The following is a 26924-nucleotide window of genomic DNA, read 5'->3' as shown; positions in this document are numbered from 1 at the left end:
ATTACTAGGGCAAAATAGTAAATGATTAAGTCCCTCTACCAGTTTTGTCTTCTTGGCAAATTACATATCCTCATTTCTTTCTTTAGTTTCCTCATCTCTAAAATGGAATTAAATAGCATCATCTGGTTCACAAGGATATTGTGAGAATTAAACAAAATAATACTTGTATTAATAAAATGTGCCTGACACAACTGTAAGCATTCATAAATATTAGCTATTATTATTAAAAGTTAAAATTAATACCAAAGCAGAACATACAAACCTCAAGAAAATGTCGACAGAGATGCTCAAGTTTAAGCAAACAAAATGTAAACAAGAAAAATATACCTATCAGGAGAAAAAGCAGCCAAATATAAATTAAGAAGCATAACAAATGAAATATAAATAAGAAACTTTACAAACTGGGTGATGGGGGGAATTCCCAATTATGAAGTAAGTAACAACATGAGAGGTAGTTAATGAGATCTGATGACGATTCCATCTGTCCAACTTCCATTCTGAGGAGGAAAAAGTAAATGTAACTTGCCCGTGGAGTAATTTTCTGGGGTAACCCATGTTCTCTTAAACTGGAAAATCAAGACCAGGGACCAAAAGATGAGATGAAATAACCCACAGCAATACTCTCTTGGTTCAAAACTCAGAACAAATCCATTTAAAAATCAAGAATTTGTGACAAAAGGAAAAAATTTTAAACATCAGGCTCAGTTGACAGTGGAAAACATAAAATAAGCCCTAGCAAGAATAAAAGGATAAATCTCCCTACCTTTTCAAAATTAAGTTTCAGTGGAAAATTTGTAACCCCAAAACCAACTGAATAAAAATAAAATGTCCATAGGGAAATTTCAAAAAATGATTCAGTATTTAAAAGTCAAATTATGGCAGAGGCAGGCTAAGAGTTGATGTTGATGAAGCAAGACACCCCAAAAATTCTTAGGCCATTTCAAAAATCAACCTAAAACTAGGTGAAGACATGGAAGAGCAGAAAGAAGCCTTTTGCAAGGACTTTCAACTCATTGACTTATTCATCCAGAACCTGGCTGACTGATCTGTCATCTCCTTCCCAGTGCAATGGAAATGGTTTTCACCTCTTCCATTTTTCCCTGTGGCGTTCTACTCTTGAGCACATTGCGAGCACATCAGATGGAGATGTAGAGATCAACCTTTAGAGTTTATGTCTAACTCAACTTCTGCAAGCAGATGAAAGAAGAAATAAAACATATATGTGTGGGAGGACTGACCTCGGCAGTTAAGCAAAGAGAAAACAGTCCTCTCTATCCCACCATTTAACCCTCCTGCAGTGTATTCCTGAGCCTTTTCTATCCCAGACCTTGTGAAGGCATGGAAACATTTCATCTACTTGAAAAAAAAAAAAAAAGTTTGTGTTATGGGGCAGAGATAGATGTACTATAGAGCTACTCTGAAGAATAGATGGTGCAGGATATAAGTGAATACCCATAACCAGCTATACTGAGTTATTTATGAAAAAGGTGTTTTCAAAGATGAGCCAGTGTGAGAAACAGAAGAGCTGAGTGCCACCTGCAGCTCTGCTTATTTGTTTCGCTACGTAAGACAAGTTCATTCCTGCGTCTGGGCCTATGTCTGCATCTTTAAGATTAGAAGAGTAATCTATATCAGTGGTTTCCAAATCTAGTTACTTACCAGAAGGCTTTTAACCATATTTCATGGCACCACCTCAGATCTTTTTCATCAGAATCACAAGAAATAGGGCCCAGGATATCTCTTTTCCAAACATTTGACTCTGAGATTGTTTGTAATTTACTGAATTAGATGATCAATAAAGATCATTCTTATGGTATGTGTTGCATGCCCAGCATTGACTACAAGTAAAAGCTAGAGAAATGGCTTTTACCCACCCCCCAAAAAAACTGTAAATGAAAAGGGGAAGCAGTACTCCCCAGTTCTTTCTATTATCCGTTGTTGTGTAACAAACCACCCCAAAACTTAATAGCTGAAATGGTAACATTAATTTTTCTCATGAAGCTGCAATTTAAGCAAAGCTTGGTGGAGGCAACTCATTTCTCCTCCACTCACCGAATCTGGGCAGCTCGGGACTGAGGGCTGGAATCTCTTGAAGACTTGTTCACAAATGTCTGCTGGTTGATACTGGAAGTCTGCTGGGACCTCAGCTAGGTGCTGCCTGCTGGACTCTTACATGTGGCCTGCCCTCGTGGTTGCTTAGCTCCTTTGTAGCAAGGTATCTGGGCTCCAAAGGTGAGCATCTAGAGAAAGAGAAGGAGCAGGAGAAGGCAGCCTGATCACTTTTCACAACCCAGTCACAAGGTCATGCAGCAGCTGGAATATCTATTTCATTTTATTCACAAGGAGGGAGTCACAAAGTCCTGCCCAACTTCAAGGAGGATAAAAATTAAGCCCTGCCTGTTTAGAAGAGAGGTGCTGGAAGAGCATGGGACCAGAAATATATTTGAAAAATACAGTCTGCCATACCAATGAGTAAAGTAGGAGTATGAAGGAGAGAATGGAGGAGAGTAAGAAATTGGACTGAATAGATACCATTTACAAGATCATAAAAGAACTTGAGAAACTGGCAGAAGAGTTTAGATATGCTTAGATAAGACATTCAGGCACTGAAAGATTTTGAGCAAAGATTTCTTTAAGCAAGGACTCTTACTGAATTCCATGCCAGTAAGAGATATATATTGTAAATCAAGGTGAACTTTACAAAGCACTTTAGGGAAAGTGTTTCATAGGTCTAAAGAACTCAGTTCTATTTCCTCTCTGTGACCTCTCACCATTTCTACAGCTCTTGGATAATGGAAGCACTTTGAAATATCTCCTATATGGCAGACATTTAGAATGTATTATCTCATTTAAACACCACAAGAACAATCAGAGGTCAATAGTATTATCCCCACTTTACAGATGAGAAGATTAAAGCTCAAAAATGTTAAATAACTTACCCAAAGTCAAATAGCTTAGAATCATAGAGACATGATTAAAACCCACGTCTGTCTGACTGCAAAGCAATAACTTTTCTCCTTATAGCATACTATATCCCCTCCTTATTTTGAAGATTCAAATTGTATAACATTACATGTTTTATGCAAAAAATAATGTAGCATCCCCTCTCTATATATGCCTTAATGTCAGGTATGGAAAATAAAAGCCACAGAAAGATTCAAATAAAATTTTCTGCTTTGGGCTGGAATAAGAAATTTTTGAAAGAAACTGGCAAGGTGGGAGCTAACTCCCATGCTACTACCATCTGCAATGCATCTTCTCCCTGGTCATAGGCAGAAACACACCGAAGTGACTCAGGAAAGCATATTCTCTGAAGAACTGAGAGAAAACTGCAATCAAGTGAAGACAATTTGTAAAATTTTATGGTCATTAATCTTCTCTTCCTATCAAAAACAGGGTTCATATCTCATATTTCTTCCTTCTTAAAGCTGCATATATTGTTCTTATTCTGAGGTTCAACCTGTGACCCTGACTCCACCTCATCCCTATGACAAAGGCAAATTAGAAGGTTGACAATATTTGTTCTTAGAACTTTTATAGAAACGATTCACCCCAGACATTTAAAATGTCCCCTATTGATTGAAAAAAAATGTTTATGATATACTCTTGCCAGTGGAATTTATATTAAAATAAGAGACTCATGGGTATAAGGACTGAATCTAGCCATAGGTTGCAGGCCTAGTTAGAGGCTGGGACCAAGATCTCTATGGGCTAGAAAGGAGTGATCAGCACCTCCTCCAAAGCCAGTATATATACACCAATGCACTAATTAATTTCAAGCCTGACCCAAACCACATTTCTCAAGAAAGGAGCTTGCTAAGACAATGATAATAAGATACCCCACTGTAAGGTTTTATATAATTTACACAGCACAACTATGAGCATATCTCATTGAAGTTCACAAACAACATTGTGATGGAGGTGTTATTAGCATTATCTTACAGATGAGAAAACTGAGACACAAAGAGTTAAGATCCTAAAAGCAACTTTGCAATATTAGTGCCCCAATCTAGCTCTTCTCCCTGTAAGTCTACTATAAAACCTCCCAGCCCGTATTATGGGCATTGCCCCTTACGTTTCACTAGCAGCACAACTCACTTTCCCCCCACTGGGAGGATGTTTATGGCTGAGGCTGACCCAAGCAGCATGTTAGAGAATGCTAACACTTTTCTTTAAGTAGTACAGTAGCAGATGTGCAGTGTCAGAAACTCTTGCCCTCTGTAGCATTCTAATGCAATATTGGTGTTTCTCCCAGATACTCTGGGGCTCTGAAAAAAACTGCAGAGGGCTATGATGTTGATTCTACTCTACAGTGGAGACCGTGAAGAACTTCCCACCAAGAGAAAATATCGCTCACAGGAGCATGAGGCTAAGAGCAGGTGTCACAGAGATTCCCCATCAGTCCCCTTGCCGTGGGTTTCCACTAGGTTCCACTAAGGCGTCAGAGAAGCTTCCAACGTGAGGGTATGGATGAGCACTGCCATCTGAGGTAAGAGTCAAATTTCTACTGTATGCATCAACATTCTGGTGCAGAAACAGATGAGTAAGGAGCTGAGATATGCTCCTAAGGAACTTAATGGAAGTCCAGCAAGGGGACCAAAACAAGGGTAGAGATAGAGATACAAAGAAAGCAATTTTGGAAGTGTATGAAATTATGACCAGCAGAAGTAGAAATGGGCTCTGCTTTGTTCCTCATGCCCAGGCCCTTGGATCCCTAGCCAACTGCCCATGTTCGTTCCCTTTGTGGCCAAATCTGGGTACCCTAGCTGTCTTGGCATTTCATGGCCAGTGTGATAAGACTGATTTATGAGGAGAAGGAAAACCAGGCTTTCTCATTTACATATGTTACCTTATGGAAATTTCCCTTAGATCTCATAACTCTCCCAGTGCTGGCATTTAGGTCATTTTCTTCTCCAATTGGCTTTGTTCAACAATAGCAAAATGTCTGGGCATTTGGCCACAGCAGAGAGACAGGCAATGCTTGAATGAGATAAAGTGCATTTGACTTGGCAGGTGTGCCCAAAGTGCCTGAGGGCAGCGAGAGGTATGCTTTATCTAATTATTCACAGCATGCTGCTGGGGTAGAGTGGGGCATTGGCCCGAAAAGAGAGACAGAGGCCTCTTTTATTTCACTACCGGCCCCCGTTGGAGAAGGCAGGACTAGGTTTAGAACACCACCCTCCAAACCTGGAACCTTGGACACCAGAAAATCTGACTAAACCATCAGGAATGTGGAAATAATATAAGCAGATGTCTTCCCCAGACACATGCAGATGCCTTGGATCCAGGGCTTACTGCCACCTCACCCTATGACCTTGCAGAAATCACTCAGCCTCACTGTTCCAATATGGCACAGCTGCCTTCTTGAAGAGCTGCTTACCAAGAACTGAGAAGACTAAGAAATTGGATCTTCAGAGTGAGGAAAATTTGGACAATATATTTTATATCGTCATTATAGTAAAATGTGTATACATATTTAATTATTTTTACACTCATGGCTAGGAGGAATTTTTTAAAAAAGGGCCACATTTTCGGAGTTTCTAAAAAAATCAATAGTTTTGCAAAAGCACAAGAACTTCTTTTTGTAAAGTTGATGATAAATATCTACCAGATGAAGTGAGCTCATGGAGGACAAAGATTATGTTTGTTCTATTCACCTCTGCATCTCAAGCACCTGCCATGTAAGTGTACTAATTGAGGTTAGTTTAAATGAATGAAGAGAGAGAGGACCAAATTAGAACTGTGTGCATAGGTCTAGCCCCATAGTTAAAACAAATAGGCTCTTCGTAAGAATTTTACTTTCCTTTTTTTCCCTCCCTTTCTTTTCTTCCAATATTGCCCAAAATAAAAAGCTTCTTATAGGTAGGCAGCAAACTTTAAATATCTTTTCAGAGTATTGAGTTCCTGAGCATATTTTTATAATGTTTTCCACATCTGGCTCTCTAATCTTTGTTTTATGACTAATTCATTTGTGTTCCATCCTTGGGGGAGGGGAATAGACAAATGAGAAAGAATGGCAGGATGGATCTACTGTATCCTTTCCATTGGGAAACCAAACCAAATATATATACACTTCAACATAAATCTATGTGAGATTTGAAAGGAGAGTGTTATTAAGTTAAATAGACTGCCAGAATTCTAGAAATATTTGTCAACACTGAACTTAGAATGGAAAAAAAAATCTGCACGTTAGATTATCTTAGAGATAATTCAGTTCAACCTCTTTGTTCTATGGATTGGGAAACTAAAGCTCAGACACTTGCTAAGGCCATATAACTCATCAGAATCCAGCCATGGCCTTCATCACCTTTGTTTCACCTTCTAACCAGGATGAATTCTTAGCCTGATGCACTTGCTAATGCCAAAATCAGGAGAGCTGGTTTCAAAGAGCTTATATCACTTCGCTCAAAAGAAATACTGGACAGAGATCCAGTGGTATTTTTAATGACTCTTAGGAGAAGCAGGCCATTTGGAATCAGCTTCTTTGAATAATAGGGCTGACAAATGTCACACAACATTGGCCTGACAAAAAATGAAAGGAGCCATGTGCCTTATACTGGCTTCAGAGTCTAATGTCAACTCTCTACTGATTTGCAGATAGAATATAGCAAAAACTAAGGAAACCTTTCAGTGCAGACAGCGTACTCGAAGAAGACTTCAGAATCATAAATTTAGTTCTAGTCCTGGCTCTGGTTTCAAATGACTTAATAATGTAGACAAGGTTAACCACTGCTGCAGGCCCTCAGAGTTGGAAGAGGCAGTTTATAAATTCACTTCCACATGTAAGTGTCCATGATTCCATTACATATCCATTACCCTGAGAAAAAATTAAGCAGGCCACCCATGAGCCAAGTGGTGAAAAGTTAGTTGTCACATCAGCTTAACTAAGTTTCAGTACACTCAACAAAACAATGTTTTATCCACGAAATGTGCTCTTTATTACAGCTTCTAAACCCTCACTAACATGTATCAAAAGAGAAATGATGATGAACTATCTAATACCTTAGAGGCCAAAAAAGGATTTCAAAACCATTATTTTAGGAGAAGAAAATTAACATGGATTTATTTTTTATATTTTAGGCCACATTTTCTATGAGTTCATAAAAAGGCTTTTACACAGGCAATTGTAATGTTTAATATCTTTAATCTTCTACATACATCAAAGTCTCTTTTCCCCTTACAGGTTTGATGTGTTCTCTGAGCTCCCACTCATTTGTCTAAACCCTTAGACATCAAAGAGTTTCAGCCTAAACCACACTAAGTGTGGTCCAGGTATAATCTTAACAGAAGTACACAAATAGTTAAATGAAAACCTCAGGAAGGCTCTGTTGGAATACCTTGGTACCAGTAGCTCTGGCTGCCATCAACTCTACTCATTTCCTGCTTCTGCATCACACTGGGAAACAACCTAAATTGTTAAGATCTAAAATACCAACACAGTAAGTGTAACTATAATCAACTGTGTTTGATAGTGATTTCTTTAAGACCGTATCACAGTCCAATAAACATGGAGTTGTTCAATGTGTTTGTTCTAAAAGCAGCTAATAGCAGGATGTAATTTGAAGCAGCTTCAGCTCACTTACAAAACCCTTGCTCTGTTAATTGTGATTTCACACCCCACTACACAACACAGCCTGGAGCTAACCGTTTGTGTGCGGAAACACTTAGCACTTGTATTTGGTCCTCTCCACTGTTGTTTTCCTGTCTCCCTGTGGTTAAATGTTCCTCTTTCATAAGCTAGTACATTGAAGTACTTGCCTTGCTCCAGGAAATGCTCTTCCTTTTTTCCCCCTCACCTGGCAGGAGACAGCCTGTGGATACACCTATTATTTTGCTTTTTGCTTTTGTTTTAACCTTTCACTTTTGCACCGTTGTTCTTAGAGCAACAGCATGTGGCCAACACACACTTTATGTTTCCTACAGCTGGCTGATATCAATCCTTATGATTAAACAATAGAATACCTTTTTCTGTCTTGGCTAACCCACACCAGTATCCCTGACACTTTCTTTAACTAATTGTCCCCTCAGGAAGGGTCAAGATTGTCTAATGGAAGGAAAATGTCAGCAGGAATTCCAAATCATTTGGGGAAAAGTAACAGAAGAAAAACGGGGTGTTACAACCACAGATGCTCCTAAATATGCGCTACATGCAGATTAGATTTCATCCAAGGCAAAAGCCCTTAACTAAGTTTTAAAGCAAGACCCTAATATAGGGACTGCCTTATGCCATAGTACTCTGATTTTTCTAATGAAAATTGAGAGCAGCAATAGGCTGGATGATATCTAAGGCTTTTCTACTAACATACTTTATAATCTATAAATATTCAGATTTTAAAAACAAGAACATGTTTAATTGTGATGCAATGGAACTAGTACATTAAGAGGTATACCATGGTCCTGGCTGGATAGCTCAGTTGGATGATCATTCCATACACCAAAAGGTTATGGGTTCGAGTCCCAAAATGGGCACATACCTAGGTTGTGGGTTCCATCCCCAGTTGGGGTGCATACAGAGAAATTATTGATATTTCTCTCTCACATTGATGTCTCTCTCTCTCTCAAAATCAATAACCATCTCTTTGGGAGAGGTATACTGTGAAAATTTTCATAGAGTTAGGTTCCTGTTCCATTGTTCATTCGTTGTCAAAAAATCAATTCCCCACCCCCTCAACTCTAATCTTCTCCTTTTAGCACACACATGTCAAAGATAATGTAATTGTTCTTGGCATCTCATATGTGGGGCCTCCACAGCTCTAGTAAAACACATTCTAGAAGAGTATTAGAGGGCAAATGTTTAAAAATTTGTTTTGATCAACACACATAAAATATATTAAAACACACACACATACATCATTTAACACACTCAAATGCTAATGTTCTATCAAGGGATTTCATGTAAAGTCCGTGGAACATCATAAGGAAACCCATATGCTTATTTCTGCAGTTTTAATTAAATTATAAAGTGATATTTCTCAGCAAAAAAAAAAGAAAAATCAGAGCTCATTTTCTAATTCTTACTACCACTAAGTTTTATACCTAGTGAAGAAAAAATGTTATAAACAAAATCTGCTTTCCTCTGGGTGTTATGTGAAATGCCATCTTTTGGGTAACATCTGCATGTCCCACCACAGATCTTATAAAGTGGCAGCTCTCCCATTGTGAAATGGGTCACTAGTAGGCTGTGGAGGAGGATGCTTGGCTGGTTCCACATCCAACTACTGGGGTAATTTTGCCTGCTATTTCACAGGAATTGCAGTTCAGGGCTTTAGAAATTCCCCAAGGTTATTACTCCATATGTATGCTAAACAGCAAGGTGCAATGTCTTGTGCTAAGCCATAGTTAAAGAAACATCTGGACAGTGGTCAGAGTTGGCTCCAAAGGCGGTCCCGATGAGAAGGCTAATGGATGCCAGGTGTGGAAACAAATTCATGTTCAAAGGTTCCCTCTCTAGTTAGCATCATTTCCAAGTGTCATGGCCTAGAGAAAAGGGTCTCCTGAAACTAAACTGGAATGTGTATGGACTTGAGACAAAATATTTTTGAGGCAATAATATATTGGAGATTTAAGTTAAGGTAACACAAATGTGTTCAAGGAAAGTGAAGCACCAGAAAGACAAGCCACTGAAGGTGACCTACATGTCATGCTCTGCTTATCTGCCTTTCAGAGTTCTCTGGGAGGTTCAGACACAATTCTCAAAGGCAGGGAGTAATAAAAGAAAGGCCAAAATGTTGGGAATCAAACATCTACTCCACTACTTGGTAACTGACGAGTCCTGAGTGAGTAGTACTAAACCGGTTTTACTCATTAATTTATAACAGAAATCTTGGGAAGAGTTAAGTGAGCCCATGTAACCCAACCAGCATGTGAGTTCAAAAATGTTATTTTTTTTTTAACTCAGGAATAATGGATCTAATGAAAAAGAAAACTAGGGTTTACCGCAAACTGTGAAACAAAGAAGAAAGTATTTATTTAACAAGTTGAAATTTTTTGCATACCTGCTATGTGGTATCTAGCAACACATTATTCATCAGAAGGGAAGATCACACTAACCTACACAGATCTGCTGCAACTCACAAGTTTAGCTATGATAACTGGTCTGGTTAAAGCTTGTCGGTGTGTGTACCACAGTTCAGTTTATCACCAATGGCATGCTTTTGCAATACAGACTATGACCAAACATGCAGCACAAGTTTTCTCTAGAATAATACACATTGGACAAACCAAGTAATGTAGATTTTACTGAGCTAATCAACTGGATTAATTTCTTTGGATTTAGAAAGAAAAATATGCTGAGTTCAGAATGAAGAGAGCCCTGGACAGTATGGCTCTGTTGGTTGGGCATCATCCCTCAAACCGAAAGGTTGTAGGTCCAATTTCTGGTCAGGGCACATGCCTGGGTTGTGGGTTTGGTCCCTGGGCATGGTGCGTGCAAGAGGCAAGTGACTGATGTTTCTCTTTCACATCAATGATTCGTTCCTTCTCTTTCTCACTCCCTTCCCCTCTCTTTAGAATCAGTAAATGGGGGTGGGGGGGTAAAAATGGAAAGAGAGTGCTGGCCCGGCAGTTCAGTTGGTTAGAGTGTCTTCCTGTGCACCAAAGGGCTATGGGTTCCATCCCTGGTTGGGCTCGTGTGGGAGACAGCTGATTGATTTTTTTTCTCTCACATCAATGGTTTTTTTCTTTCTTTGTCTCCCTTTCTCTCTCTCTTTAAAATCTATAAACATATCCTCAGGTGAGGGTTAAGAAATAAGAGAATGAAAAGAGAAAGCATAAGATATTATCTTCATGTTTCCTAAGAGCTAAAGAAAATGGGCTATAAAGGAGCAGAGGAAAGAAGTAAATGGGTAGAGGGATTGAAACTGGTGATGCTAAGACTAAATTTAAAGTGACAAGAGATATTTGAATCTGTTCAGGTGATTACAGGTGAAGAATACAAATTTAGACGAGTATCTTGAATAGACTAAATGGAGAGAAGAAAGGTATGTGAAATCCAAACAGAAGAGCGCTGAAGTGTCAAAAACAAAAATCTAACAGACGCAATAGAGAAAAGAAAGCTAAACATAATCAAAACAATAACCAGGATTTGACAAAATCTTGACTGTAGAGAAAAAAATGTGTACCTCAAAGATTGGGATAGGAAGGATCATTAAAATCAGCTTTCTATACAATGATTTTTGGCCTTTTTCAATATGAGAGTTGGTTGTAACCAGAAATATGGAGCATAAGGAAGATAATCAAAGCAGATGCCCAGGATATATTCTCAAAACAGCTGCCTACTGACGTTTTGATCTTAGGCCCATGAGTTAACAGCCTCTGTGAGCACCTGTTTCTCAGTTACCTAAATTGGTGCCAGGCATTGCAGAGGGCAGGACAGTGGCACTCAAAGATTAACCACATCTGCAAAGAGCAGTGGCATCTGTAGCCCCTGGAACTCTGCCTGACAGGTTGCCCGTCCTACCTTAAAATAGGGATCTATCCCAACTGTGTCATAAAAGCAAACAATTATGACAATGAGAGAGAAGCCTTTGGTCCTCATTAGATTTGTTGCAAAATAAATTTTATATTTAGCTTTTGATGATTAACATAGTCCCAAGAACCCCCCCTCCACCCCCCTCCTTTTTCTAATATTTTTATTTTTATTTTTTTTTACTGTATTTAGCAGGGATGCAGTCCAACTCATACTTATATCCTTAGAACCTGTCAGAGGGCCTGGTACATAATAGACACTACACTGATTTTTTTTTAATTATCAAATAGAATTTTTTGAATGCTGGAACATAATAAAGACAAAAATTAATTCCATTCACTTCTCAGAAGTCAAACTGGGAGAGCAGGAGTTGGTCACTTGAGAATAAGCCTGAAGTTCAGCTCCTCTGGTTGGAGTTCGCTTTTTACCTTTCTGTTCTCATAAAGTATGAGAGGTCAGTTCACAGGTACTGATTGTCAGACCTACTGTGAATGGCATATTTGTCATTTACACTCAGATTCCCGGCTTCTGCTTAGATACAGGAAGGCAAACAAAGGGGCTGGCTTCCTGTTATAATGAGAAGAAGGCCCCTGCGTGGCCAAAACTGATTTTATCTGGGACCTCTCACCAGACATTAAGGGAATCTCTCATCGGGGTTAGGGTCCTCAGTAAGCCCACAGCTGCAAGTTTATGTCAATACCCCTGTGGCCAATTTGTCATATAAAACCATTTTTAAAAAATACACAGCCACCTGCTAGCCATCCTGTTTCACTTTAGCCTGACTTTTCCATTTTAAATTTTCATTGACATGTAATATACAAAATTACACAACTTGTTGAATTTTCACACAGTGAAATGCCCCCTGTGAAACAAGAATCCAGATCAATAAGCAGAACGTTCTCAGCACTCACGAAGCATGCTTCCTTCCGGTCACTAACTTCCCCACATGCCGGTGTGAAATCCACCCTGACTTCCAGCACCGTACATTTCTTTTGCTTGGTTTTGGCCTTTATATAAGCAGCTTCGTACAGTACGTGCTCTTTTGTGTCTGCCATCTCCCTCTATTGCCTGGGGAAATGGGACTTTGTGTAACATATGAGTGCCATAATTTCATGCTGATAACCTGCGTGTAACACAAAGAAAGGAAAGCACACCTTGAGGCTGTGTTATATGAGAGTTTTGTGTTATTCTTGGTCTTTTTAGAAACATAGATAAACTCAGAACCAGTTTAAAGGTTCAAACTGTACAAGAGACATGTTAGTCCCGCTCTTTGAAAATCTATGTTTCAAGTTATAGCTATATGTTATGAGCTTCTCACATTTGACTGTGCGCTGAGACAGAGGGATCAGCTCTCCCTGAAACGCATGCTGGGACTGGGTAAGAGGGCAGAAGACAGCCCAGACTAGTTGGCACAGGCCCAATAGTTGCCATGGAATGTAAAGACTAATAATTTTTGCAGACACAAGGGGCCAAACCCCTGTAGCTGGAGCCCCTAATGCCTTGGAATAATAAAAATTAACACAATTTGGCTGGCAGTATCTTAGAAAATATTCTTCTCTTAGCAGAGGAATCAGTTAATGCCTTTGTCCAGATGGACTCAGAACAGGTACCCTGCCCCTCCCCCCAGTAAAACTCAGTGTGACAGGAGAGGATCAAGGGAATAAGGACAAAAACATATTTTGCTAGAGAAACAGAATAAATCAATTTGCTGTGAGCATCTTGCATCCTTCTCTTGAGTGATCATTTTCCATCTTTTCTTGGCATTTTACGGTGTTTAGTGCCCATAAACACCAGAATTTACTGAACATCTTAGACATTAGGCCCCACTTTGCATCATTGAGACAACAAGCAATTCCCCGAGATCACATGGCTCCTAAGAGTCAGGCAGGAAAAAGGCAGGATGCTGGATGATTAGCACTGGGTTGTTCTGTTCACTACATGAGAAATAGAGACTAGGTAGGAACAACAGTGGTTTTGGACTACAGGTGATTTATATGGAGTCCAGAATACCCCTCAATATCTTTGGAGCCATTAACAAATGATCCTCATTATCAAAAGTTCTATTAGTAGCTAACAGTTACAGAGTTACTATTATATATTAAACATTTCATTTAATCCTAAAAACAACCCCATACGACAGGAACTAATATTGTCTCCATTTTATTTATACATAAAATGTGATACAGAGAGGTGACCATATGCCCAGTAGATTCAAACTTTTTTTTGACCACAGAGCCCACATTGTAAAACAATGACTTTCAAACTTTCTTTTACCATGATTCAGTAAGATATTATTTTACCTTGTAACCCAAAAGATACACTTATAAATGCATAAACACACCCCAAAATGTTTTAGAAACTAATTTCAGTCTTGCTACATGCCTTAGATCAGTGTTTTGATATTTCCTATTGTATTTTAACTCCTCTATTTCCTTTTAAGTTGCACAGTACAAATCACTAATGTATTTCATGACATACAAATAGCCTGTGATCTGCAAATAGAAAAACACTGATCTAAAGCATCATGCAGTATTGCTTCTCCCGGCTCTTCCAGTTTGAATCTCTAGGAATAGATCTTAAGACCACATTGTTAAATTTTCCACCAGTGGTCAATGTTTAACAACTAGAGCTTCAGGATTTGTGAGGGGAATGGTTATTAAGTTTGCTGATTTCTGCAATATAAATACTCCCACTGTGGACAATTTGAAACTATCACTGTGACACCACTAAACAGTCTTGGGAAGAAGTATGTATAAATGGCTCTTGAGAGCTCATAACAGCCAACTAAAGTACACCAATAACTTTCCCTCCAAATTTCAACAAAACAGAATTTTAAAAAACAAAATTTTAAGTCATGTTAATGACCAGAAGAGCTGGAGATATCTTATCAATGGCATTTACTTGCCTATTTGATGGCAACTATTTTAAGCTCAAATCTCACATGTCTGATACATACGAGTTGTTTCTATTTGAGTCGTCGTCGTCGTCGGCATCCGTCCGTCTCGAGAGACGATGGTGTAGCTTCTACTGAAGCTACAGAGCCTGGGCAGGGTGATATGGAGGGTCTGCTGTTGCCCATGCAGCAGACCCCCCCTCTCTTCGCAGCTGAAGGGTCCAAGGGAAAGACGGAGTCAATACAGCTTGGCTTCAGGTGCGCCGCAGGAGTTGCCGGTGTTGACTACAACGTCAAACCGCCTTAGGGACTCCGGCTCCGGATTTTCTGTCGGGGTTTACTCCCTTAGCCTTTCCCCTGAAGAGGTATGCCGCAAGGCAGCGGAGGTTTTTTGGAGTCAGAGTTTTCCTTTTTCTATTTGAGTATGGGGTTAATAACACTATAACTTAAAGAATATCAAATAGATGATATGTCATTATCCATACACTGGGATATATAAAACTTTATGGTTAAAAGTATTTCCTCTTTCTTAAGCCAATGTTTTGACATATTTAAAAATGTGATCACCCATAAATGGGTAATAAATTAATTTGCATTAATATGCTAAAAACCTGATGGCTTAATATAACAGATGATCTTATTTGTAGTAAGACAACTGAGAAAACAGGAATCTAATAAGAGAATGAAGGAAGACATGACGTTGGAGTAGTAGCATTTCTGGGAAAAGCCATCATAAATAGGGTAACACAATGGGAACCATCATAAATCCTGAGGCCATCTGAGACTCAGGACAGCATCAGGCATCTGTGGAAGGACATACTGGGTAAGAGAAAAGTTACAGAATTAAGTAAAATAATTTATGTAGAATATTAATCATAGTTTCTGGCACAGAGTAGGTGTTTAATAAATTTTAGTATCTTTAAAGAAAAAGCATGGACAAAGAAGAGAGGTTCTATTCAGGAATCACTTATTAACAAATAATATAAAACAGATTTCAAACTGACTTAGGCAAAAAAAAGGAATAATTTATTGTCTCACATAATTGGGAAAGTTTAGCCGAATTAAATAGAAGGTATAATATGGTCAGGTTTCACTATTTCTCTCTCTTTGCTATGCATCAGGCAGACTCTTGCCTCAGAGTGGGAAGACAGTTGCCAGCAGCTCTGGGTTTACATCTATTTCTTTCAGCCACTCTAACAGAAAGAGGATGCTTTCCTCCTGGTGGTTCTAAAAAATGTTCTCCAATTAACTCTGATTGGCAATGATTCGGTCACAGGCTCATCCTGGAATCAATTGCTGTGGCCAAGGACACATCCCACTCTGGTTAGTCATGTGTGTCACAAGCCACTTTATCAAGCCAGGAATGGATTCACCTCACCTTATGAACATATGTGTTAATTCCCAATTGGAAATTGTAATATGGTTTCCAAAAAAGTTAGAAATTGATGCTAATCAAACTACAAGAGAAAATCCAGGTTAATGTTTATACTCATTATTTCCATGCAACTTTCTGCCCCACAAGTTGCAACCACTACACAACCACTACACAACTCTAATCTCTGCCTATTGAGATCAACCACACTCCCACTGCCTCATGGCAGAGAAGCGCCTCTCTGCAGAAAGCTGGGGAATTCATAGTGTAACTACGGGGCTTCCCTCATGTGTTTCTTCTTCTCTAGGACCATAGTTTGCCTTTTATGTTTTGTCCAGTTTTATATCTATTTTCAGAAGGAGGGCAAGTCCAATACCAGTTACTATAACATGGCCAGAAGCAGAAGCTGACTATAGATAGTCTAAAGACTTCATTTAGCGCTAGGCAAGAATGGTGCTGTTTCAAACATTTTACTGTTCACATACTGAGGAAGTCTAGAGAGACGGGAGTGATAGTTTTGCAGAAACATGTATATGTTCTGTTCGTAATATTTGATTGGTCAATAATGATAAAAGCTTCTTAAATCCTAATTCTATATTTACTTCTCAATACTACCTTCGACAATCTCTCTCTCCCTCTCTCTCTCTCTCTCTCTCTCTCTCTTCAGCAATATATAATATAATTCTTCTTCATCAGGAAGCACTAAGAGTTAATTCATTGTGCAAAACAGTTCTCTCTCTCTCTGTCTCTCTCTCTTTCTATTCAGCAATATATAATGTAATTCTTCCTCATTAAGAAGCAGTAAAAGTTAATTCATTGTGCAAAACAGTTTGGCATTATTCAAGAGAAAGGACTGTGTATTCACAAGACATTATGTATTAATAGTAGCCACCTAATGCATCATATTGCCAACAGGTAAAAATGTTCCCCTGTGAACAGTGTTCCTCCATTTCTTCCCGTTAGAATTTTGTCCACAGCTAGAGAGAAAGCTTCAGACAAACCCAGTTTCTGTACTCTCTGTTCATGCTGACAAACCTGTAACTTCTATTAGACTTGGCAGTTTCTAAGAGGAAAAGGACAAAGGTAGACAGCAGGAAGTTTGGGGAGGCTCCAATTCCAAGGCTTTGTAATAAGGTTAGGAAACTTGAGGGTGAAAAACAGCTGAGATGGCAACACACACACACACACACACTCACACACACAGAGGAAAATACTGTGCATGTTGGCATTTAGAAAAATAACGATTTACTTCGAAGGGCAGTGACTGAATTAATATTACTGATTAAAAGTAAATTACTTGCAATTACCCTAAGGACCAAAGTTTAGCATAATTGTAAATCTGTTTGCCTACCTCATAAAAACACTTTTCCTCTGACTTCAGAAGATAAAGGAAATAGGAGATATGACTTTGTCTGTAGATGGAGAGGAGGGTTCCAAGGCAAAACAGTGAAGTGAACACTAGTCCTTTCGGCTCCATCACCCTCCCTTTCCGGCTTCATCATCACAATTGGCAGTGCCCCTCCTCCATGCAGTCACCTGGGGTTCTAGGGCTTCTTTCATCTTCTCTGCAAATACAACAGTCTACCAGAAAGGGTCTGGTCAATTCATTTCCACAATTTGAACTAATTTTTGAGTCATCTGGAGTTTTACATACATTGTAGGGTTCCAAACTAGAAAAATTTGAGAGAATGCAGAACTCTCCTCCCTAACTCAAAATCTTAACACAGAGAGAGGCTTGGCCTCCGCTCACGCACTTTGTCATTCACGCTCCAAAGAACTCGACCTGCTATGGGGTGGGTAGCTTCCCCATTCCTCCTAATCTCTACCAGATCAATAATGTGTGTCCTAAGCTTTTTAATTCCTCCAAGTGCTCTCAACTTTTCCAGTTTTACTTTATATTATTTTCTTAAAAATCATCAAAGATCAGAGGTATTTGGGCTGAATGTCTCTAGCGCCAAAGTTTAATCTTGACCTATTTCAACATTTTTTAAAAATAGATCTTTTCAGTGATCCTCTTTATTCTTTAAATGGAATTTCCAAATTATTTTTTCAATATCCTAACTGGTAATCAACATCTGATAACTACGTGAGGCACTGTGGAAAACACAATGATGTCTAAGGCATTGTCTTTGACATCCATTAATTACAATCTAACAGAGAAGAAAGAACCATTTTTTATTATTGTTTCAACTTTAAAAAAACTATGCAAATAAGCATAAAACAAAATACCTTTATTATGGTAAACATAAAACAAACTATGTGAGAATTTAGCAAATGAAGAGACCCCTCCCAGCTGGAGTAATGTGGAAGATTCCAAAGGAGTAGAAATTTTAAGTAAAAACTGATAAAAATGATTGCATTTGAAATAGTGGCTACTCATAATAATTTATTAATGGCTTCTGGGGGAAAAAAATCACCTTTGTTCCTAGCAAGAGTAAAGGAATTAGGATTGTGCAATGATAACATTCTGCTATTAATAATGCCAGCATAGCTATAGCCTCTGTTCACCCAATTAAAAATGGCAGTCTTAAGAACAAGGGCCAAATCTTTTTTTTTTTTTTGCCTATAATTCTGGCAGCTGAAAAATGTATAATCAAAGTTATAGTCGAATTGCATATGCTGGTACTAACTCTAACTTTTCTTCAGATCAGTTGGGTGTGCAGGCTTTGAGTGCAGGCTCAGAATCCCTTTTGCAACTTAAGGATTTATTTGTAGGCAAGAATGAGCATGGTTTCTGGCATTATATCTCCCTGGGATAAACTCCTTATTCATTGAGTTAAACTGGATTTTACTTCCAACAATAAGTCCCTGTGCACTCAAGAGACAAAGGAAAATACATATTAGCATATGCAGAGTATAGAAATGCTTCCTGCCCACATATTCCAGGGGTTATATTCACAGTAAACCACTGAGACTCCATTAATGCATGGATTAATAAAACATTGGTGAGCAGGTAGCCTATGGAGAGGGCTCCCCATGCTTGTTTATAGTTAACACATCACGCATCATCCCAGAATGAAGAACTTTGACCTCAAAGCTGCAATTCTCTGGCTGCATATGAATGTGGCTGCAGTAGGGAGCCTTTTTATCTGGGGAATGTGCTGCCGGCTGATTTATAATAAAAGGAACCTGAAAAGAAGTAGTTGGTGCCTTATCCCAAAATCCGATAAGCTGTTACACAGAGATAAACAGTTGCAGTGAAGTAAGCATGTTTATCTATTTTTCACCATTAAATTTTAATTTTCCTGTTCTTTTAGTTTCTTAAGGCTTCATTTTAAATAATGCTAAATGTTTTTAAATTATGCTTGTCCCTACAGTCTTAATCATTATAAATTCTGCTTTAAGGAAAAAGCAAGTAAGAAAATATTAAGACAGTGTATTTAAACATTACTCTAATTGATTTTTAAATTGTAATTCTCTGAGACTATGTTAAACGTCTCTTAAAGATGCTCTGTCAGGGGACTTAAAGGAAAAATATTTTGTATGGTAGTTTTGTCAACTTGTTTTTAAGATCTGTGTATCTAATTTCTAAATGTATATACGTAAGTTGTAATGAATTGCTTTTTGAGTCAAGCACTTACAACAATTGCCATGTTAAAGGAAATCTACATTATACTTATTTTTAAGATTTTCATAAATGATACAGATAGTTGTAAGAAACAGAGATGAGTACTTTTCCATCAGTCTTGACATAAATATATCTAAGCATTTAGAATGTTGATGACAGAAACAATATTCATTTGTTTACAAGTGGGTATCCAGTTCATGGCCTAGCATACATAGTAGGTATTCAATAAATATTTGACAAATGAATGTATCTCTGAAGCTTTGGAATAGGATAACATGCATATGCCTAATTCAGTATTCTCCTGGCCAAAAACTTAAGAAGTAAATGTGGACAACCTTGGAACTCATGCCTCCTGGCTTATTAGGGACTTACCACAGCCGCAGCTTCCTAATGCAAAGACAGCATTTTTTTCCTACACGTGTACAAAGCAATTCCTGTAGTTCTACCTGTTGCTCTATCAGTAAAGAGCATAATAAGGGAATGAGCACTTGGGATGATTAGGTAGGTAATGAAATAAAACAATTCATTTCTCTGCTTGAATTCCCATTTCCTGTGTCACAAGTAAAATAACAGAGTCATTTGTTGAATATCTCTCGATTGCAGACACTGTGCCAGTCCCTGAACACACAGAGATGGCATAAAACACAGCCCCTACTTGTGAAGCAGGCAAACTGATAGATACTATTACTTCTAGTGCAATGTAATGTTGCATTTGAAGTCATCTTTGATGAAGAGCATTTTCCCAAGAGAATCAAGGTTTCCATAAGCTATATGGTCATCTTTACCTATTCAGTAGACAATTTTCCTATTTAAGAGATACCTGCTGATGACCTTCTCTTAATTAATTACTCTCTTTTATTAGGCATATAAAACAATCATAGAGAAATTTCTGATTCTTTATCATTAGTGATAATGATTGCAGTGTCTTTTGCCTTCCACGACATTTTTGCTTCAAAGGGAATTGCACATAAAGATCAAAGAAAGACCAGAAATTGATATGAAATTTAAAAAATTCTACTACAGTATCAACTTTTTAAAACATTATTATTAGCCTTTCTGATGTCCTGTGGCAGATCTCCCAGAGAGGTTTTGGGTTAACACTGAGCGTTCCAATGACTGCTGCCATCATGGCCAAGGTTCACACCTAAATAAATAAACAAAACAAAACACAGAGGACTTGTGTGTCTCGAGAAAACAACCCATCACTCGCTCCATGCAAAAGGAACAGGAAGCATGTGGGAAGCAGAGTTTTAAAGGGCACTGCTAGCATGAGAAGGGAGAAATGTCAAAAATATTGAACACTTGACTCACTCTTTTTCTTGGCTTTTTGTAGAGTTTTGTTTCTTTCTTTAGGCCTTAAAAATTCTACATGCTGTGCCATTTCATGTGTTCCCAACAAACAGATAAGGAAACAAATATGAATTATAATAGCAATAGCAAATATTTCTTGAGCAAGCTACAGCAGGAAGTAAATATTCCACTGCGGAAGGAAAATAGGAAAGAATTCTTGGCCTCTTCTGGTGGTGACTATTGAGTGTTTTGTGTTGTTTTTTAATTGATTTTAGAGAGAGAGGAAGAGAGAGAGAGAAACATCAATTTGTTGTTCCACTTACTTATGCACTTATTGGTTGATTCTTGTATGTGTCCTGACTTATTGGTTGATTCTTGTATGTGCCCTAACCTCGAATCCAACCCTCAACCTTGGCATATCAGGATAATGCTCTAACTAATAGAGCTACCCAGCCAGAGCTGTCTACTGAGTCTTAGATAAGTGAGTGTTTACCAGATAAATGGATATAGAAGGGCATTTCCAGCCAAGGGAACAATATGAGCAGAAGCATAGGTTTGAAGGCAGAAGTGGGACAAAGTTGATGGGCATGGGGAAAAATAAGACAAAGGACAAGATCAAAGAGCACAAATAAGTCAATTCTCCTACCTAGAGGCAAGGAGGAGTAGATGTAGATTGATAGGAGATGGGCCACTGTGAGCAGCAGTTAATATTATACATTGGACAGAGCATTTCTCAGTGGGATGCTATGCAGATTGTTAACATTTGCTAACTTATTCGAGAAAACACAGGTGGTATGGTTTTCAAGTATCCTGACTGAGTAGAGCACAGCCAGGAGAGCTCTCTCCTTCATAACATCCCACCAACCCACAATTGTGCACAAAAGCAGGAGAGCAGACAGGCACACTACACCACACAGATAGGTGCAAGCAACTGTACCATCAAGAGAATGTTCCAGGAGTCCCAGTCATCACTCCTTTCACCTAACTCCAAATGTTATAAAAGCTTACCTTACCCAGGAGGAAGAGGGGTGGGCAAGCAGAATGAGTGCACTGCCCAAAGTGTAGTGCTAGGAAGCTGAGTAATAAACTGTAACAGTAGATCCATTGGTTTGTGTGCGTGCAATGGGGCTGCTCCACCCAAGGGTTTTGGAAAGATCCAAAAACTTAGAAGTTAATGTAGGTTAACCTGGGGTGCATCTTTCTTGGCTGATTAGGGACCCACCAGAGTTGCAGCTTCTTGATAGAAAGGCAGCATTTTCTCCTGCATATATACAAAGTAATTCCTGTAGTTCTATCTGTTGGCAGTTCTATCGTCAAAGACTTTATAAAGTCTACTCTCAAAAGCATGATCCTCAAAGCAGGACCTTGCCTGATTCCTAAAAGATGTATATTTTCTAGCCTATGTGGTATAAAGAAGCTCAATTTATGTAATTGTCTTAAACTACAATCTACCTTTCAAACCCCAGCACTAGTGCTCACTGCCCTCCTCTGAATGTGAAGACCACGTCAGGAGTTGCCTAACACTGGCTGGCGAAGGCACACCAGCAATCACACTTTCTCTGTCATCTATGTTGTACAAGTTATACAACAACACATTCTTAAGTTTTGTACTTGAGGAAGATTGTCTTTTTGTAACTCACAAAAAGGTGCTTTGGAAGTTGGCAGCAGCTCTCTAGGAACCTACCGCTATGCTTCTGTTAGAGATAAAAAGAGCCTGGCACAGTGGAGATAGAAAAGAAGAGACAACTTTGAGAGGTGGTAAGCAGGTAGACTCTGCAGAACTTAGTGGCTAATTCAAAGAAAATAGGAGAGGGTGAAATGAGAAGGGATCTAATAGGTTTCTGGCTTGAGGGCCTGGGTACAGAGAATATCCATTCACAGAGATAAGGATAAGTTTATGATATGTAGACCTGAAGGTGTCAGAGGGGTATGTGGGTAGAGCTGTTTAGCAGACAATTAACCTAGGAGTCATTTAAGTGGTGATTGAAGCTATGAACACTGGAAGAGCTAGCTCAGGGCATGGGGGTATTCAGCAATGGAATTTGAGATGTAGTCAGGAACGAAGCATGAGAACAGAAACCTAGAAAGTTTTCAATTAAAGTCAAGTAAAACGGGGACTACAGTGGGTATATGGAATTTAGAAACTAACAGATCACTAGTAGCTTTTTCCAAAGCTGTTTGTTGGAGCAGTGAAGAATCTTGATAGCAGTGGTCTGAAAGCATCTGGGATAAGAGGTAATGGGGACAAAGTGACAGATGATTCTTTTGAAGAAGTCACCTCTGAAGGGAGGACAGGGATATAGTAGTAGGAATTCAGAAATAGTGTTTTGTTTGCTTCCAAATGGAAAGGGAAAATTGGGTAACATTGGGGTTGGTTAGAAAATTAGGTGAAAGAAAGGGATAAAGACTCTTACCAAGTTGTTACTCTACCAACAGCTAAGTAAATGACTCAGTAAAGAGAGTACCAAGCTCAACATTTAAAAAACCAGAGTCTGAACACTTCCTCAACTCTAAGTACACTTTGTCAGCTTACTTTACCTCTTCAGTCCTCAGTGTCCAATTCTGAGAAGTAGGACCACTAAGATCTACATTACAGTGGGTTGTAAGGACTGGGTGAGGATATTGTGGGAGAGTGCCTGGTCCACTGGTGCAGTGTGTGGTTAGTATATGGTATTTAGAGTCATTATCCCATCAAAGGTCTGAATGGGGACCATCAGTGTAATCACTGTTGCTTTCTTTACCATTTTTTTGTTCATATAATTTTTATCTCTCTAGGAATTTGGTGACAGGCTCTGCTAGTCTGTTTCTCCCTTATATGAAGGACAGAAGAAAGATCCAGTGTGGAAATGAGAGACGAAGACTAACGGGCAACATTGGCTCCATCCACTGATCTACTAGAGGTACAGAAACAGGATTCATGAAGATGTTGACAAGACTCCAAGTTCTTACCTTAGCTTTGTTTTCAAAGGGATTTTTACTCACTTTAGGGGATCATAATTTTATGAGGAAGGAGATTAAAATAGAAGGTGACCTTGTTTTAGGGGGTTTATTTCCTATTAATGAAAAAGGCACTGGAACTGAAGAGTGTGGGCGAATCAATGAAGACCGAGGGATTCAACGCCTGGAAGCCATGTTGTTTGCTATTGATGAAATCAACAAAGACAATTACTTGCTACCAGGAGTGAAGTTGGGTGTTCACATTTTGGATACATGCTCAAGAGATACCTATGCATTAGAGCAATCACTGGAATTTGTCAGGGCATCTTTGACTAAAGTGGATGAAGCTGAGCATATGTGTCCTGATGGATCCTATGCCATTCAAGAAAATAGCCCACTGCTCATTGCAGGGGTCATTGGCGGCTCTTACAGCAGTGTTTCCATACAGGTAAGACTGGCCAAGACTACTGCTAAAACACTGTTTCTCTTTCAGTTCATGTCTTGGGGAAACAAAGAAAGACTATCCTAATAACTACATCAATGGATGATATTAACAATGTAATTATTCATATCTATGGGTATTTGATAATATAGGTTTGCAGAAAGAACAGTTCTCTAGCAATGAAAATTGTTTAGAAGTATATCAGGTAGCTACTGCAGCATAACAACCTACCGCAAAATTCAGTGGCTTAAAAAATACTTATTATTATAGTTTACAAGTCTGAAGATTAACAGGAGCAAGCTGATCAAGGCTGAGTTCAGCTAGCAGTGACTCTGCTCCAAGTTGTCCCTTATCCTCTAACTGGAATCAGTGGGCTAGCCCAGGCATAGTCTTCTAAGAGTGATGGCAGAGGTGCAGGTGAACACAAACTTAATGGCATAGGCCTCTTCCAAGCTTCTTTTTTGCATCAATCTCCTATCATCCCATTATCAAAGCAACTCACAGGGCTCAGCCCAGAATCAAAGAGTAGACAAATATTTCCTGCCCACAGGATAAGTGCAGCAAAGTTATATCACCAAGGATGTGGCTATATGGTGGAGTAATGAACTGTGGCCATTGACACAATCAACCGCAAGAAGATACAGTTTCATTGAATTCTATTTTTTTCACACTAATTTTCACTGAAGTATAGTTTTGTTCAGAGATAAATTATAAGCAATTTTTCATGGTATAAACCTAAAAATGTATGCAGGGAAGCCAGATAATTAATACCAAAAGAGAGAGAGAGAGAGAGAGAAGGAACAATTCAGCTCACAACTTAAATTAGATGAAAGGATGGAGGATGGAAATTGGTTCTCATAATTTTGTTAGGGAAAGAAGGAATATATTATTCAAACCTTTGCAATGCTCACTTACAGGGTCACAAATTTTAGAGATGAAAATGAGCTGAGAAATCATCTAGTTCAACTTTCTCATTTTCCCAAGACCCAGAAAGATTGGTTTCATAAAACTTCCATTGGTAGGTAGCACAAGAACTCTGATAGATTCTTTGGACTTTGGGTCTCTTTCAACTGCCCATATGATTTGTATATGTTGCTTGAAGTTCAATTTTTTTTTTCTGATGAAAGTATTAATGTCACAGTAATAAAAGGTTATGATTCTAGGAGTCATATAATTTGCTTCCTGCCAAATTACTATAATTAAAGCCCCAAGCACTAGAGGAGGCCATATTACACCCATGCTGCCTTCATATGTCACAGACAACTTAAATTGGCTCTTTGTATTAGAATAACCTTATTTATATATCACAGATTTGTGGCATTTAAAGTTCTATGTACAATTTCATGCTGTTCTAAATGAGATATTTAAAGTCTTTCCTTCTTCAGAGCACACCCTTATATTATGAGTAATTAAGATAATTAATTTTTCATAAAAACCCTTTGACTTCATTAGATAGGCAGGAAATATTGCATGTTTCAAAGCATATCATGTTAATTTTGCCACTGTTTTTATACTTGGATCAAGAGACATGGAATTTTTTATTTGAGAAGAGAGAATTAAAAATATACATCTGCCATACTTCTATAAAAATTTCACCAGATATATGCCAATCATTTTACAAATATTTGTATTATACACAATATTACAACTAATAAAGTATGACGTATATGCCTTTCCAACCTTAGTTTCTCTTAGTGAAGTAAATAGCAACCTACAACAGATGTGTAAATATTTATTTATCCGAAGTAATTAGCAAACTATGTCAGGCAAATAGATATTTTTAATCTAATTTTGCTATTTTATTACTTATATACTCCTCAAAAGAGGTCAGATTGTTTTAGAGGGGAAAATATGGACTATTATAATCCTGTAGTGTTCATGAGGGAAGAATTCACCTCTTAATTATCAAAGGACCTGGCTTATTATTTAGTTTATCTGGTTCATAGCACTATAAAATCACAAATGCTGATATGGTTTTTGTCTCCATAATATAAATGAACAAAAACTATTATGCGCTACTGAAAGTAGTATAGATAATGGCATCAGAAAGACTTGGGTTTGAATTCCAACCCCAATGTGTACTAGCTTACCTATAAAATAAGGAAAATAGCTTCTATCTTAAAAATTTGTTGGATACACTGAGAGCACCTGTGGGAAATGCCTCACCAAAAACCAATAGACTTAATAAACATCACTAAAATTCTAGGAAAAGCCAGTGCAAGAGCCTCATCTAAAACCAACTCTGTGGCCTTCCCTCCCAGTGGCCCAGCAGACGCATGAAGTCATTGCTGGCACCCCATGTACTACATTAACAAGTCAACTTGTATAAAGGCGTCACTGTTGCAGGGGTTGGAGGGACCACTAGAGTAATAAAGTACGCAGCCTTGATATCAAGCAACTTAAAATCTGGCTGTGGGTACAATACTACTATGAAATAACAGTGACTACAATTCAGAATATGTCCATGTGGTTCACAAGGGAAGAAATACTGTTTAGAAAAGTTTTGAAGATGACTGATAAAATGAAAGTTGCTTTGGAGAACGGCTAATTGGGCCACAATGTGAAGAAGATGCTGGATGTGAGGAGGTCAATCAGAAAGTTGTGGCGCATTGTCCATGTGTAAGAGGACAGAGACCTTGGCAGGAATAAGGAGTTGTGCTGAAGAAGAAGGGAAGGAGAAGCTTTACTCCCGCCTGCATGGCCCCTGGGTGTGCTGACTGTTCAGTCTCAATTAGACCATACACTTGTTTCAGCCAAGGTAAACTGGGAGGTGGAGCAATTTGCTCCACCAAGGAACGCTTTCCCACAAGGCTTTGCTTTCAGCTAGGCATCATGAATGAAAGCAGTCTTAGGAGACTCTCATATAGCTAATAATTTAAGCGTGTTATCCTTTTGAAACATATCTGTCTTTTAGTAAGAATTCTAAAATATAATCAATGGCAACCCAAAACAATA

At 38.5% G+C, this 26924-nt stretch overlaps 1 protein-coding gene across 2 annotated transcripts in view; it reads left to right on the top strand.

Annotated features, from left to right (window-relative positions):
• The window catches only part of GRM3 (glutamate metabotropic receptor 3), a 215099-nt gene that overhangs the window by 91731 nt on the left and 96444 nt on the right, over positions 1-26924 (top strand). For both annotated transcript variants that reach the window (XM_090286717.1, XM_090286716.1), the window contains exon 2: positions 23366-23975. In XM_090286717.1, the coding sequence (XP_090142843.1) occupies positions 23508-23975 (468 nt within the window). In that variant the 5' untranslated portion in view covers positions 23366-23507. The remainder of the gene's footprint in view (positions 1-23365; positions 23976-26924) is intronic.

This window comes from Furipterus horrens, unplaced genomic scaffold (assembly GCF_987537825.1).
Source record: "Furipterus horrens unplaced genomic scaffold, mFurHor1.1.pri manual_scaffold_9, whole genome shotgun sequence".
Classification (NCBI taxonomy): domain Eukaryota; kingdom Metazoa; phylum Chordata; class Mammalia; order Chiroptera; family Furipteridae; genus Furipterus; species Furipterus horrens.
Note: the sequence above shows the minus strand (reverse complement) of the source record. Positions and strands in the feature narration are given on the sequence as shown.